This window comes from Erpetoichthys calabaricus, chromosome 6 (assembly GCF_900747795.2).
Source record: "Erpetoichthys calabaricus chromosome 6, fErpCal1.3, whole genome shotgun sequence".
Taxonomy (NCBI): domain Eukaryota; kingdom Metazoa; phylum Chordata; class Cladistia; order Polypteriformes; family Polypteridae; genus Erpetoichthys; species Erpetoichthys calabaricus.
Window position 1 is genome coordinate 112,222,012 of NC_041399.2, and position 16,723 is coordinate 112,238,734.

The 16,723-nt window shown below is 37.8% G+C and overlaps 1 protein-coding gene across 1 annotated transcript in view; it reads left to right on the plus strand.

Moving 5' to 3' along the window:
* The window catches only part of LOC114653503 (collagen alpha-1(XXI) chain-like), a 263,740-nt gene that overhangs the window by 89,218 nt on the left and 157,799 nt on the right, over positions 1–16,723 (plus strand). The window contains exons 6-7 of the mRNA XM_051928764.1: positions 3,262–3,435; positions 8,631–8,708. Coding sequence (XP_051784724.1) covers positions 3,262–3,435; positions 8,631–8,708 — 252 coding nt within the window. The remainder of the gene's footprint in view (positions 1–3,261; positions 3,436–8,630; positions 8,709–16,723) is intronic.

The window sequence follows — 16,723 nt, forward strand, 5'->3', positions numbered from 1 at the left end:
AAGGTTTATGACAGTATATATATTTGAGTGATGAACTGAATAAAAAAATCTATCTATCTATCTATCTATCTATCTATCTATCTATCTATCTATCTATCTATCTATCTATCTATCTATCTATCTATCTATCTATCTATCTATCTATCTATCACTTTTCTTTTTTTTTACATCTACAGTATGTACTAAATTCAAAATGTGCTTTTCATTATCTTAAAAAAGCAAGCAATTTGATGTAATATATTTCAGTTTATAGTACCTGTTAACAAATAGTTTTGTAGTACAACATCCTAAACACCATGTATAAATGGAAAGTCACTTTATGGTCACCTTAGATGTTTTACTGTGAATATAAATAATCTACTTTACATATTTTTGTGCACAGCAACACACCATCTTCTGATATCATCTACTGGATAGTAAACATGTCCTTATCCTTTTCACAACTGCATTCCATGGGAAGGGCTTTATGTATTCTCATTGGTGGCTACAGTGGTACCCTGACCAACCCAACGTATATAGAATGAATTATTATCTAATTCTGATTATTGTCCCTTTGAATGATTCATCTCTGGTTTGATATTAATTACATAAAAACATGCATGTGCATAGCTGGTTATATTTAAGCAGTACAGTGTAATGAGCTATAGACACTGAACCCTGAACCAGTCACTTAACCTACCAACTTTTAAAAAAACTGTTTTTTACTGTATACTAAACTTGTAAGGTGCCTTTGGATAAAGATTTTAGACAAATATATCACAACAGTAATGTTTTAGTATTTTAAAAATTATGTCCTTATGGATGTACTTTCAAATATTATTGCTTGTTCTCATTCATATGTTGTACTGTATGTTGATTTGAAATTGCCTTTCTTCTTTGTGTATGTTCAATTTTATCCTCATGTCTATTATTATTTTTGCAAATGAGGCCTGACTCGTGTAGTGACTTGCAAAAGATAATAAAAGGAAAAAATGAAAAATGACTGGAAGAATCATAACGGGCAAATACCAAAACCAAACAACAGAGCATCAAAACCAAAACAAGAATTAAAAATTTGAGTCAAAAGACAAAAGAAGTGAATCAGTAACTGAGAAGAGAGAATTAATAACTGAGAAAAGCAATATTGAATACTAGCTGACGCCCGCCGTAGCATACGGCGGTGTAAGAATAGGAACAGAAAACGGTGAGAAAGGAATTCAGAAATCAAGAAGAAATAAATACTTCTTGAAAGATGCAGTGTGCATGTAGAATTTCCGGCCAAGCAGGATTACATGTGAAAATGATAAATAAATCAGGCTTTCCGAATTTTCGTACTATGGCCATGGCATCCTGATAGTTTTGTTGCATGTATCTTGGACTTCCTGGAAATGTGGATGGTAATATGATCATTTTGCCTACACGTACGTTGTTATTTTCAGTGTTTGCTTGCAATGTGTCTGATAGTTCCACGCGCAGATCTTGTTGATGTAATCTGAGATAGTTGAGACGCGTGCCCTCTGTTTTAACATTCGCATCTACGACGTACTGTTGGAATAGTTTGCCGCTGGAGTACAAAATACTAAATGTATTCCTCATTGTTAATCTGTACGCGTAAAATTGGTATTGAGTAAGCCTTATTCGCTTGCCGGTTCTTTTATCGGGAACATGTTGTAAATCTTTGTGCCAGCCAATGTCCGTAAGGGAATAAAAGTGGGTAAACCATAGGATCACAATTCATATTGAGAGTAGAAATCTGTTTACAGGAGTTGCCTATGGGATAGATGCAAATGTCCCTTTTGGCAGGTGTTTTGTCATCTTCTCCGACGAAAATCGCTGCAATGTCGGGGCATTGTATCGTCGTAAATCCTGCCCAGGGTTTTCCTTGAAAACCATTCGTACAGATGCTGTTGGATTGGACTGAGCGATTTCATGCATGTGTTTGTATGATTTAGCGAAGGGGTTGATGGTTCTGAGCATGGAATCTAGCTGGAGAAGTACATTTTTGCTGCATGCAGAGTTTGCTTATTTTGTAAGCGTACTTCAGTAGCTTGCGCTGTGTCAAAAACATACAACTGTCCATATCCTGGAGAGGTAGAAGTATTAGCGTATAGTGGAGAGATTTGGTGATAAATTTGCCCGTGTATTTTAAAACAGTATGGTCTGTGGCCAGCAAATGCTAGAGAACAGTTGTATTTCTCGAATGTGTTCACGATAATTTTTAGCTTCCGATGTTTGCTGTGTAAGAAGCTGTTGTAAAGACACAGGTGGCTCCCGTAAAGGTGGTAAAGCTACTTTACCGTTGTGGCAGCACCTCGAGTACTTGTTGGATGTATTACGCTTAGCAGGCCAGTATAGTGCACGACATGGAAGAGGACAGACAGGAATCGAGAAATGCGTGGGCGGGACCGGTTTTGAAGTGGAAGCAGGACGAACCAGAAGAGAAATATATATAAGAGATTCTTTATCACAGTGAGACAAGGGGTTTATCTGTAAAAATATGATACTTAAACACACTCTGCCAAAGACAACCTTTGCACCGTAACTCTGATGATGTCGCAAATTAACATATTGCAGTGTGTTCTGGGAAATGTTGCCAAGGCAACAACAAATACAAAAGGTTCTAAAATAGTTGTGACCATAGGGAAAATAACAGATATGCTTTTAAAATAAGCCAGATGCACCATTTCTGACAAAAATTTTAAATGCATATAAATGATAACAACTGATAGCACTTTCTTAATGGTTTTCCCTTCTTTTGTAAATACTTGTTCCATATACATGATTATGAAGCTTTCCTCCACCTTTATGAATCTCATCATCTCAAAATTTGTCAGAATAGGGTTTGGGCCTGACCCTGAATTGAATTATGAGTATGAGAATGTTATTTTTTATGATTTTAATACTAAATAGGAATCTGCATTTGCAGTTCTGCAAGAAAAACATGTTTGTTCTTTTAGTTATATAGTTAACTTTTATAACGGACAACACAGACTCAGTTGACTTTAGGGTAAAAAAATATAAAAATATTTTTGCTAAGTTTATTTTATGAAAGGCTTATATTAGTACAATTTCAGTTTAAATGGATCAAAGATAGCTAGATGTTTCCATGTTGTGAGCCTATTACATTGTATGCAGAGACAAATCACATTTTGAATATCTGGTGAATTTCTAAATTACACCTTCATTTGTTTTCTGATTTGGGCATATTTTTGATGTGCGCTGCATTGTGAACAAGTATATGTTTTCCAGCTTGATTTACAATTTGACTTCATTACTTCACAGAAACTCTTTGATGAAGAATGGCATCAGCTTAAACTACTTGTGAGGGATATAGACATCACTTGTTTTCTGGATGATGTCCATATTAAGCAGAAACCACTGGAACAGCCCATCCCTATTTATATTAATGGCAAGACACAGGCATTTAAGCATCTAAAAAAAGAAACAACTATTCCTGTAAGTATACTTAATTGAAACTTATGAAAATTTGTTGTATATCATTGCCTTATGATGGACTGGTGCCTTGTTCTTTATTTGCTTTTACCTTGTTTTCAATGTTCTCTGAATATACTCCAACCCCTGTGACCCTAAACTGGATAAAGCAGGAATGGATGAAAGGATAATCAGCAATTGGGACACACCAACAATTACTATACATTATGCTGTATTGTTGCAAATTTTAGCAATTTGTATTTTACAAAAATGAAAATACTTTAAGAAGTAGAAAATACGCTGTCATTCATTAATGTATTTATTCAAGTTTTCATTTTTAAAATATTTTGGTTTTATTATTGCATATTCTTTTTATTTAGCTAACTGTATTTGTGTAATAATCAAGAAAACATTTGCTTAATTAAGAGACTTTAAAAATATTTGTAATATTTTAATTCATACTGAACAATGTCACTAATTAATTTGCTGTTTAATTATAAATTGTCTCTCATTCAGCCCAAAACATCCCAGTCATTTAACTGATTAGGTTACATGTGCCACTTTAGGATGATTTATTAGTGCAGGAGAAAAAAATTAAGTACACATTAGTTGTCGTTCCAAAAACATTTATTGTACCCAATACCACATGTTATTTCATAGTACCCCATCGTTCTTTTCAGAGTTTATAGCAAATGGTTTTAATCAAAGATCATATAAATCTTGTGTAGTTGAATAACCTACTGCCTAGTTTTGTGCAAGTGGAAGAATTCTTCATCACTTTTCTTTTCTTGTTGGCATAGAGACATTCTATATAACTTGAAATTAGTACTATTACAAATCATTATAACCCAATTATTTTTTGCTGTCTGGATACTCTTACATTATAAACTACTATAACAGGGAAATATTTTATGCCATAAATTATGTAATGCCTGTGAATAATTTACATTTGCCTCATTTACAGTACCTCAACTAATGCACACCACATACTGTATTTTCATTTGTTGCAGCTGGGCCAACGCTCTCAGCCCCGATCGGCGCCCCGATGCTCCCTTTCTCGGCTTCCCAGCCTGAGCAGTCCATGCTCCCCGCCACGGAATCACTAGTGGGATCACGCTCAGTTTCCACCTCTCCAGCTGCGGGATTCTCCTCTGCCTCCGCAGAGGACGGCCCTTTGCGGGACACACGCACCCAGCAGCATGTCCTTGCTTATCGGAGGAACTGGCTTCCCCAAGCCGCTTCCTCCGTTTACTTTGTGACGCCACAGCGGTTCGGATCTGCCCATTGTAAGAGGGCAGACCCAGCCTCGCTGGCGTCCGGAGCTTAACGGGGTCGGTCTCCCTTACCTTCCCCGCTGTGCCTCTCTGTCCAGGAGCTCCTGCAGCGCGCCGATCCTCTTCTCCCTGCGGCTCTCGATCCGGCGCCACTGCCATCCCTCCTGAGTCCAGTGTCTCCGCCCGGAGGGCACATCGCTCGGCCGGCGGCGACAGCACAAGGCACAGCTGTTTTTGCAGCTCCTGCAATATCACCGCCAAAGAGAGAGAAGCAGCCGGCGGTGGGCTTACCTTGCGAGTAGTTCCACTCACCGACTGCTCTCTGTGGGCGCTTCCCTGCGGCCCACTCAGGTTTCTGTGAAGCACGGGACGGACATTCCCTGCTCTCGCCTCCGACCACTCACTGGCGAGAGAACAGGACACGCTGTCGAATCCCGTGCCTGTAACGAGGAGGGACTTCCTGGCGGCCATCTCGCTCTCCTCTCTCTCAGGAGAGCGTCTCTCCGGGCAGCTCCACTGCTGCTGCGGCTTCCCCAGCTGCAGCCTCTCCTTCTCGGCAGCCCCCTTCTGGGCCACCGTGTCGGTGAGCCGCCCCTGAAACACAAAGTCCGATACCGGGCCGCTAACGGTCCGCGACACTGCATTTCTCTGCGGGGTTGGGTGCACGCCGCCCCTGCGGCACGTGGGTGAGCTCGCCTGCTGTGCCGGGCCTTCCACAGACAATTTGTTGAATGCAGGTCCGCACCTTGTGCCAGGTGCAGCATCCTGCCGACTACGCCACTGTAGAAGGGAACAGCCCGGACACAGACAGGCAGACACGTTGCAATTCATCACCGCTCGTTTATTAACACTATTATATACAACGTCCTTAATGTGCACCTCACCAAACACCCCCACAGTCTCTCACAAGTCCTGGCTTCTCTCCAAGCCGTCTCTTCACTGCACACACAATATTCAGGGCCTCTCCTTGCCGCCTCCTCTGACCTTATCCACCTCCTCACCCGACTCCAGCCTTGATTGCAGGGCGGCGGCTCGTTATATAGGCGGCTGATTGAGGGCCGCACCCGGCCACCTGCCACACAGGATTAAGGAAAAGTTGGAAATTACAGATAGAAATACAGTATCTCACAAAAGTGAGTACACACCCCTCACATTTTTGTAAATATTTTATTATATTTTTTCATGGGACAACACTGAAGATATGACACTTTGATACAATGTAAATTAGTCAGTTTACAGCTTGTATAACAGTGTAAATTTGCTGTCCCCTCAAAATAACTCAACACACAGCCATTAATGTCTAAACCGCTGGCAACAAAAGTGAGTACACCCCTAAGTGAAAATTGTCCAAATTGTGCCCAATTAGCCATTTTCCCAACCCGATGTCATGTGGCTCGTTAGTGTTACAAGGTCTCAGGTGTGAAAGGGGAGCAGGTGTGTTAAATTTGGTGTTATAGCTCTCACACTGTCTCATACTGGTCACTGGAAGTTCAACATGGCACCTCATGGCAAAGAACTCTCTGAAGATCTGAAAAAAAGAATTGTTACTCTACATAAAGATGGCCTAGGCTATAAGAAGATTGCCAGCACCCTGAAACTGAGCTGCAGCATGGTGGCCAAGACCATATAGTGGTTTAACAGGACAGGTTCCACTCAGAACATGCCTCACCATGGTCGACCAAAGAAGTTGAGTGCACGTGCTCAGCGTCATATCCAGAAGTTGTCTTTTGAAAATAGACGTATGAGTGCTGCCAGCATTGCCGCAGAGGTTGAAGGGGTGGGGGGGTCAGCCTGTCAGTGCTCAGACCAAATGCCGCACACTGCATCAAATTGGTCTGCGTGACTGTCGTCCCAGAAGGAATCCTCTTCTAAAGATGATGCACAAGAAAGCTCGCAAACAGTTTGCTGAAGACAAGCAGACTAAGGACATGGATTACTGGAACCATGTCCTGTGGTCTGATGAGACCAAGACAAACTTATTTGGTTCAGATGGTGTCAAACGTGTGTGGCTGCAACCAGGTGAGGAGTACAAAGACAAGTGTGTCTTGCCTACAGTCAGGCATGGTGGTGGGAGTGTCATGGTTTGGGGCTGCATGAGTGCTGCTGGCACTGGGGAGCTACAATTCATTGAGGGAACCATGAATGCCAACATGTATTGTGACATACTGAAGCAGAGAATGATCCCCTCCCTTTGGAAACTGGGCCAAAGGGCAGTATTCCAACATGATAACGACCCCAAACATACCTCCAAGATGACCGCTGCCTTGCTAAAGAAACTGAGGGTAAAGGTGCTGGACTGGCCAAGCATGTCTCTAGACCTAAACCCTATTGAGCATATGTGGGGCATTCTCAAACGGAAGGTGGAGGAGCGCAAGGTCTCTAACATCCACCAGCTCCGTGATGTTGTCATGGAGGAGTGGAAGAGGATTGCAGTGGCAACCTGTGAAGCTCTAGTGAACTCCATGCCCAAGAGAGTTAAGGCAGTGCTGGAAAATAATGGTGGCCACACAAAATATTGACACTTTGGGCACAATTTGGACATTTTTCACTTAGGGTTGTACTCACTTTTGTTGCCAGCGGTTTAGACATTAATGGCTGTGTGTTGAGTTATTTTGAGGGGACAGCAAATTTACACTGTTATACAAGCTGTACACTGACTACTTTACATTGTATCAAAGTGTCATATCTTCAGTGTTGTCCCATGGAGAGATATAAAATATTTACAAAAATGTGAGGGGTGTGTACTCACTTTTGTGAGATACTGTACATGTACTCCCATATCATCATTCATCAAAATAACAAAATATATTTAAAACATTAAGTAAATTGTTTATAAAAGTAGGGTTCAGATTATGAAAGGATTTCTGAATGAAATTTAAATAAAGATTATGTGAAAAATTATTTTATAATTGATTCCATTTTGTAGTCCCTTCCTTATGAGTACTGATTTGCATCTTAATTGTAGTTTGGTATTTACAATGACAATGGTAAATATTTAATGGTTTTCAAATGTTTAGGTTAATTAACCTCTGCAACTAAACTAAAGTGAAATCTACAACCACCTTCCTTCTTGTCTTCCAAAAGTTTTTGTCCTGGGCATTTAGGGTCTAATTTAATTCAGTATCTTCACATTTTCTATATGTGTACAGTAAATGAAAAAATCCACCTTAATTAAATGACAAGTGTATGTGTGTGTCTATGCATCTTTGTGCCCATCTGATTCCTAGGGTTAGGGAAAACAAAACTAAAAACTGGCGAAACATGTAGAAGAAGGGTCAAAAAATCTAAAATGATAAATAAAAACACCAAATAAGGGTTAATAAAAATAAGAACATTTTGTTTAATTGGTATATTCCTTTGTCCTACATTATTTGCAGGTAAGAGCAGCCAGCGCCCGCAAGAACAACATCATCGAAGTTAATTGCTGTAATGCTAATGACTGATAACTTCAGAATATGGGCAATGGATGAATGAAAATTACAGTAAATTGACGCATACGTCTGAAAATCAATGCCCGGATACAGGCTTGAGTCATTAAACCAGGACAATGCAGTTGCAACCACCACCTCATTTTCCCAGAAAAACACTTTGACTATAAGAGTGTTCAGTTTGACAAGCAACACTGAGAAAAAGTCTGTGAAATGGCTGGCTCTATCCAATGAGGAAAAGGCTGCCATGTTTAAAAGGGATTGTGTAAATTGAACAATCCATCCATCAAGTAAAAAAACATGAGATCTATATTGATTACTTAGACTTCAACTCATCTTTTAGCACAGTTAATATATAACACAAGAAGAAGGGAATACACCTGTTTTCTTCATTGTGATGTAGAACTGCAGTTGTTAACTTAATTTAATGCTGCATCTTGTCTGTGTTTCACTAAGTAGCCTTAATTCATTATCACTAACAGTTTAACTCAAATGTTTACTTTTCACTTTTTTACAGATAGAAATACAAAAGTTAAGACTCTACTGTGATCCTCAGCAAAGTGAAAGAGAGACAGCATGTGAGATCTATTCTGTGGTGAGAATTTTTAAAATGTTTAGTAAGCTGTTCTGAATATTGACCGGCATTTAAAGTAAATGAATGCTAATCCCATCTTAAAAAATTAACAAAAAATGTTAGTATTTTGCCTTATAAACAGTAGCAACTGCTAAAGCATGTAATAACATATAATCAGAAATAGAACAGGTCATCAATAGTGCACTAAATTATATCAGTCACTAATTTCCTTTTCTTTCAAAGCAACATTTAATAATGTAATGTTCAATTAGCATATAACCAGCATTTTCAAACATAATTTACAAAAATTTGTCAAATAAACAATGTAGTTATACTATATGATGTTTTTAAGTTTCTGTCTGCAGACTCAAACATTTTCAAATTGTAGCTAAAAACCATTTTACTGTATACTACAATAAGTATTAAATTCAGTTCAGTTTATTTTTGTATAGCAATCTTCACTGACTGTAGGCACAGAGAACTCTTAACACGTTCTCAGGTAAAATACAAAAATAACATTTACAAATTGAGGATTACGTAATGAGCATTCATAAAGATACAGATTTTTTTAAACAAAAAAATCAGGATATTGACCCAGGAGGTGCTCAAGTCCCGTATATAAAATGGCATAGTATTTTCATATAACCTATGCACATCCTTCCATATACTTAAATAATCTCTAGATAACTTATAATAGCACTAGCAGTACTAACACTTCCACAAATTTCATCTGCTTTCTGTTTTACCGTGTGAATGTTTGACTTGTTCTTACCAACTTTACGGCCCACTTTGGTAAGCTACATGACACTTTTCAAAAGATCTAAGGTTTTTATTTTCTTGTAGAGAGATAGCACTTTACACTCCCTCTTAAGGCCTGTGTATACTCAGTCACAGGCAACTGAAGATGCAGTTGCACACAGAGGATACGTACCCTGGTCTGTTTATAGTTTAAGTGTTTGGTGTGTGGCATGGTGCAGTTGAAGAATCCTCTGGTTTTCCCCTAAAGTTTTTTGTTTGCCTTTACATATTGATCTCACAGATATTTCCATTTCTGTCTGCACAAACCGTCATCTTTGCCCAGCTTCTGGGCAATTTCTCACCATGAATCTGTGGACTTTTTGCCATTGCTGTTTGCTTTTAATGTTGGATTGTGTAGGTACAGGTAGCAAAACTTCACACAATTGTTCCTTCAATGAATGTATGTTTTCTTGTCTAGGGTATGCATGGTCAATGTGCACGGGGCTAGGCTGTTAAAAAACTTCTGGAGGCATGTAGTCGCCAACACGAGGGTCTGAACACCCAAACTGATGACAAAATGTACATTACGTGCACCCCTAGAGGACCCTTATGGTGACTTGAACTCACCAAGTATAAACAGGCCTTTAGTTTTTGAGCTTGGACTGATTAAGTCCCCGCACTGTCTTTTGCTAGAACCAATTGGATGCTCGTGGCCTCTGGCGGTGTGTCAAGAGTGTCAAACTTGACCACAGATGAAGTCAAATCATAACAAGGTTTATATAGGTGAAACAATGAAAGGATCATTACTGAGCCTCAAGGGGTGAGGGTGGAGGGCTGGTGAATCTCATTTCCTTTTTTATTGTTAACATTAATTGATCCAATTTAATTGATAGATTTATATACAGCCACACTCACTCAATAGCCTTCTGGAACTGCATCTCTCCCACTCTCTAAGTATTTATAGCATCTTGGATTTCAGAGAGCCTGGATGCTTTATTTGGTTCCTCTGTGCATAGTGCATCAAACAGTGGCATTTCTACTTTATCCAGGAAATCATTACTTTCTTTATACTTCTGCATATCAAGTCGTATATTATTATTGAATGTTTAGTTATTTCTTTGTGCTCACTAGCTTTTCTTCCAACTGTTAATCTCAACAATTTCATTCCATGCTGCCTTCTTATGTATTCATTTTTAAGATTATTTTAGCCACATCTCCTTGCTCATAATGAGAATAGTGTGACCTTAGTTTCTGTTTTTCTGTTGACTTTCTAGTTTTTAATTTATTTTTATGCTAGACATATGAAATAATTTGTCCCCTCAAAAATGTTTTAAGAGTTTCCCAAATCCCATGGATGTTTTTTGAGATACATTGATCTCAATAAATGTATAAGTTTGTATAGTAATGATTTTAATAAACCTTCATCAGCTACAATTAATGGGTTGAATCACCAACTGCGAGTTGTATTAGTGGCACATAATGATAGAAGTTATAGAATAAAAGGATCAGAGTCAGAGATAATAATGGTTTCATAGTTTCAAGATTAGAGAAAGAGCAATAAGTTACAAACAAATGTTAGATAGTTTGTAACTGTGTAACACACATAAGACTTAGTTTATTATTATCTTTTAATTGTATTTTTAGATTTTTGCTGTTATTTAAAAATATTTTTTGTGTTGTACCATTTATTGTATTTGTATTACATGCATGGGCATGCTGTTGTTAGCAGTGCCACCTCTTGTCAGTCATGTGACCTGTCAGAACCATATCTATTGTCATAGCACTGCAGCTATTTAAGATGGCACCTTACTGTTACAGGTTTACTGTCTTTGAATTTTTTGATACTATATCAAAAAAAACTTTTGCTGTAGGAAACAGGGAAAGAATAAGTGGCTATGGCTTAGAATTTTTCCTTTCTTACTGTTGATCTCAATTTGTGGATTTTATATAAAACTTTGATGATCGGTTTTCTTGCGCCTTTGTTACTGACAAAAGGTTGCCCTATATACCTTTTGGCCTTACTCCTAAGCAAGACCTTCATTTTTCCAGTCCTTTTATTCCTGTCCTTGTGGCCTGCATTTTTGTAACACAACAGAGCACTGATTTACTGGCAAAAAAGATATATCACCTGTAATATGGTTGGAGAAACCTCTATGGTTTAGATAGGTCCTTGACAAAATGTGAAATTATCAAGGCAGCTCTAAATATTGCATTTGCAGCTGTTCAGGATCTGCCTAAAGCAGAGTTTAGTCATGTCATGTCATGTCATTTTCCAACCCACTTAACCCAGCCATATTCTGCCTATCCAAGCTGGTATAGGGAGCAAAGCCGGAACAAAACCTAGACAGAGTGCCAGTCCATCACAGGACAAACAGCCACACACACCTTCACACCAATGGAGGACCAATGTAGCATCACCAGTTCACCTAACCTGCATGTCTTTGGACAGTGGGAGGAAACTGGAGCATCTGGAGAAAACGAACACAGACATATGCAAACTCAATGTAGGGAGGACTCTGGACACACTGTGAGGCACTTCAGGATCCTATATTCTAACAGTACCTATAAAGAGATTTTTTTTAATTAAAATTCCACAATTTCTGGTCTTAGTCTTACTATAGACTGACATTTTTGTCCTCTTGAGTTCATGATTGAAATCCTTATTCACCTTTAACTCTACAAAATGTAATGAATGATCAGTGTTATATGGTCCTGTATTTCACAGTATTTTCTGAGATAGAAAAAGACAGATTGCACCTTTGTATATTCTTTTATATATACGTTCTTTATATTCTGGAATATGTGCAAAGTTTCAGCAGCCTAGGCCTGAAGCCAGTTATGCAGCTAATAAAGTCTTAGAATAACAGGTCAGGCATAGAGTAAGTTGACCATGACATGTTCTCTAAAAAAATATCTTGCAGCCTCAAGAAAGGCCAAGATCAATAATTTCTGAAATGCTACATCAAGGCAAGCCCACAACACACTGATTGCCTCTAAAAACAGTAAACAGACATCTGGAGTCTAGTCTACTTTATATTACTAAAAAAATGAGTTATTAAATGGAATGAAATCATTAATATTGTAATTATTTACATGCAATTCATATCTTCCCCTGTATTTGAAAGATAAAAAAAGAAAACAACAGAAAGAAAGTAAAAAGAGACAAATATAAGAGATATTGAATTTTACTACTAAACACAGGATGGCATCAGGTTACCAATGAATTATGCTACTGCTGATGTTCATAACATAACTTTTACGTATATTGAAAGTTACTGGAAAAATCAGCAAAAATAATGTGCATCTTTAAGATAGGACCATAATCAGCTCCAGGTGCTAGACCCAGAAGATGTTGATCTTCCTAGCTGTCTTCTTCCATTTATCAGGTCTGAACTGGAGCACTGCTTATCGTGCTTCCTTTTAAGCTCCTTCAGTGCACATGGCTCCACCCTCCCTCCAGCAGTGTCTCACTTTCTCCTGTGGTGCTTCACCTGCCTCTTCTCAGCCCATAAAGACGAGGGATTCCCACAGTCCTTGTGTGTTCATATCAAATGTGCTTAAGAGTGGCACATGGAAGGGAAAAGAAGAAAAGCACTTTAAACTGTCTGTCTGTTAAACTAGGACATCCACACTTCATTCTTATCAGCACATTTTATATTAGAAAATGAAATCATATACTGTATACCATTTAACTTTGTTCTGTGATAATAGTTTACATATAAGAAATCTATGTGAGGGACTTTACATAATAATTTAATTCAGATGTGTTTCTGGAGTATACTATTTATCTAATTGTTGAATTATCTGATTGTTGAAAATTAAAGTGTATCGAAATGTGTTATGTAAATAATCATAACTGATAAAGGAAGCATTTCTGATAGAGTTCTTTAGTCTGCAATTATGCTTTGAAGAAGAAACATGAGGGCTCCACCAATAGGTGCAAACACAAAAGATGGCCATTTTTGAATTTAACATACAAAGATGGCTCAAGACACTTCTTTATGTAGATAGATAGATAGATAGATAGATAGATAGATAGATAGATAGATAGATAGATAGATAGATAGATAGATAGATAGATAGATAGATAGATAGATAGATAGATAGATAGATAGATAGATAGATAGATAGATCTTCATTTGTTCCCTGTGGTAAATTTGGATTTTAACAGAAGCTTTTTAAATAAATAAATACTTAAACAGATAAATATATATATACACACACCAGAATGACTAAAATTAAAGAAAATTTTAAAAAGAAAGAAAACTTCTGACTTGGCAGTCACAGTTACAGTGAGGCATTATATAAACATATTGCTGCCTGAGTATTGTTTCTTGACACACATTTGCTGAATAATGAATAAATAAATAATGTAGTATTTTCCGCAAATCAATATTTTCAAGCATGTTTTTCTTTTCCCTTATATGAGTTCTTGTGCTTTTTGGATGCTTAGTGATTTAGAGTTTTTGATCCATTGCTCTGTACTTTGACTATTCTTGGGACTTCATATTGGGACTTTTGTTTACATTGGATTGCCTTGCTGGCAATGCCCTTTTGTCTTTTTGTGTTATATGGAGATTCCCAGTGTTACATAGCTTTTTTTTGAAGAATATATATATATATATATATATATATATATATATATATATAACAATTCTGTGTTTGCATTTGTTACTAGCTGGGTTTGACAGTTCCTCCTTTAGAGGGCACGATTGGGACAATGATTGTGCCTTGGAACTCTTTACTGCTAGGGACTCCTAGTTCATGACAAGTATAATACTGGGACTGCTTTTCTGGCCTCTTACTGCATTAAAAATAGGTATTGTGGCTGTCATTCTAATTTTAAATTTTTTCAAGTTTCAGTGCTGCCAATAGGTTTTGCTCTAGAGATTGTGGAAAAGCTGTATTTACCTTTAGGACTGTTATTATTTTTCTGGTAACCTTAACTGTAGTTTTAGGGACATCTACTTACAGCTGCCCTTTAATGTACACAGATCATGTGCTGCATTTGGGGCCCGTGATCACAGGACAAATGTGGGAGGGCCAGTTGGGGGTTCACAGACCTGTGCATTTCAGGAGCACCACTTGAATTAGATAACTCCTTCCACAACCCTAATCTTAACTATACTGTAACCTGATGTATCATGTAACATCACAGGTTAAGAGTCTGGGTGTCATCCTTGACAGTACTTTATCCTTTCACTCCCACATCAATAGTATCTCCTGGTCTGCATATTTCCACTTGCGTAACATTAATCGTATTCGCCCTTCCCTCACTCCCCACACCACTGCTATCCTTGTTCATAGCTTTGTCACTTCTCGTCTGGATTATTGCAATTCCCTTTTCTTTGGTCTTTCTCGCAAATCTCTTTATAAGCTTCAACTGGTTCAGAATTCAGCTGCCCGCATCATTACTAGAATCCCCTCTATTCACCATATCACTCCCGTTTTGCAGCAGCTTCATTGGCTTTCAGTTAAGTTCCACATTCAATTCAAAATTCTTCTGTTAACTTTTAAGGCTATCCACAACCTTGCCCCTCCATATCTGTCTGACCTCCTCCATGTTGCCATTCCCTCCCATACCCTTAGATCCTCTTCCTCCATCCACTTGACTGTCCCCTTGGTCCATCTTACCACTATGGGGAGTAGAGCATTCAGTTGCTCTGTTCCCCAGCTCTGGAACTCACTACCATCTGGGCTTAGAAATATTGAATCATTTTCACTTTTCAAATCTAAACTTAAAACTCATTTGTTTAAGACTGCTTTTTCTCTTTAATTACAATTGCTCTGTCTGATTTTAATTTTTGTATTTTAGTTTTGTTTATAATCTGTGTTTTATCTATTCTTCAGTGTCCTAGAGTGTTTAGAAAGGTGCCTACAAATAAATAAAATGTATTATTATTTTATCACTGAAATTTAATGTAAAACAATATTCTCCTTAACAGATCGGAACTCTGGAGATCTACAGCTTGGCTCTATTGGAGCTATTGCTGTTTCATAAATCATCAAATTAATGTTGTTTATGATCACCTGTTTTGATGATTTTCCATTAATGAGCAGAGAGACAGATTCAAATCACCAGTCAGAAGCACAGAAAAGAAAAAAACAAAAGCATGAAGCAACAGCTCATGCTGCACTTACAGTTGTTTTTAGAACTCTAAATTTGCCCAACTTCAAGTATACTAGCTAATGTTACATCACTTACCACTACACTAAAGCATTATGTACAATATTTTTGATATCAAGTGTTCAGATATTATCTGATGTTACAGTATCTAGCTGGCAGGTGGTTGAGGATTATTTATTACAACCGCATAGACCTCAGGACCTGCTAACATTAGTTAACATGTTAAGTGCTATTAGCTTTGTTGCACTGATGACACGTTTGTAAATTTCACCAACACAAAGGCTCTCTTGCTTACTATTAGTCACTGGTTGAATGGTTGGAGGGTGGGGCTCCAAGAAATTTCTGCTTAGGGCCTCAGCTTGGCTAGGGGTGGCACTGCATCTACTTGTATTTATGTTTTTTCCTATTCAGCTTGGATCTCCTTCTAAGTCAGCTCTTCTTGCTCATATATAACTTGCATTTAATTCAGGAATGAGAGCTTTTTCTTTATTCATGCATCTTTTGAAACTTCTTATTGCAGCACAAGGTTGAGAGGAGCATGTGTGTGCTGACAACTAGGTTTATAAAAAATAGAGTGTACATGTAAACAGAGGGAGAGGACACCAAACAGTTGTTAGATGAGTTAATTATCAAATATGCTTACATACATGTTTGGAGTTATGTGTGAATGTATAATGTATTTATACTGTATTCATACATGCTTCAGTGCATTTTTACCTTCATCTATAAGAGATAAAACTAACCAGATGGGATCAAAAAAGGCATGCTGTGAGTTAAAGGCTGCTTAACAGAAGATTGTTAATTGCTCTGTAAAAACTACCATTTTTTTTTGTGTCTGTCTTGGTTTATAGCTGTGCTATATGCTAATTTCACAGAGTGGGCAATTTAGGTGAAGCCAGTTACCAGCCTAGAAGTTGAGTCCATTTCCTTGCAGTTATGATGCATCATTGGCAGCGATGGAACTTGATAATTATTTATCATCTCCCTGAATTTTGTTAAAATAGATTACTCTTCATCAGTTGCAGTCACAATAAACTATTGAAATAAATAAATCTACATATAACTTCAGCAGAGAACTAGAAATGCAGTAGTTTAATCTTCCTAAAAATCAGTACATATTTTACCTTAAATTCTAAATTGTCCAATTTCAACTTACATTCTATTATCAGAT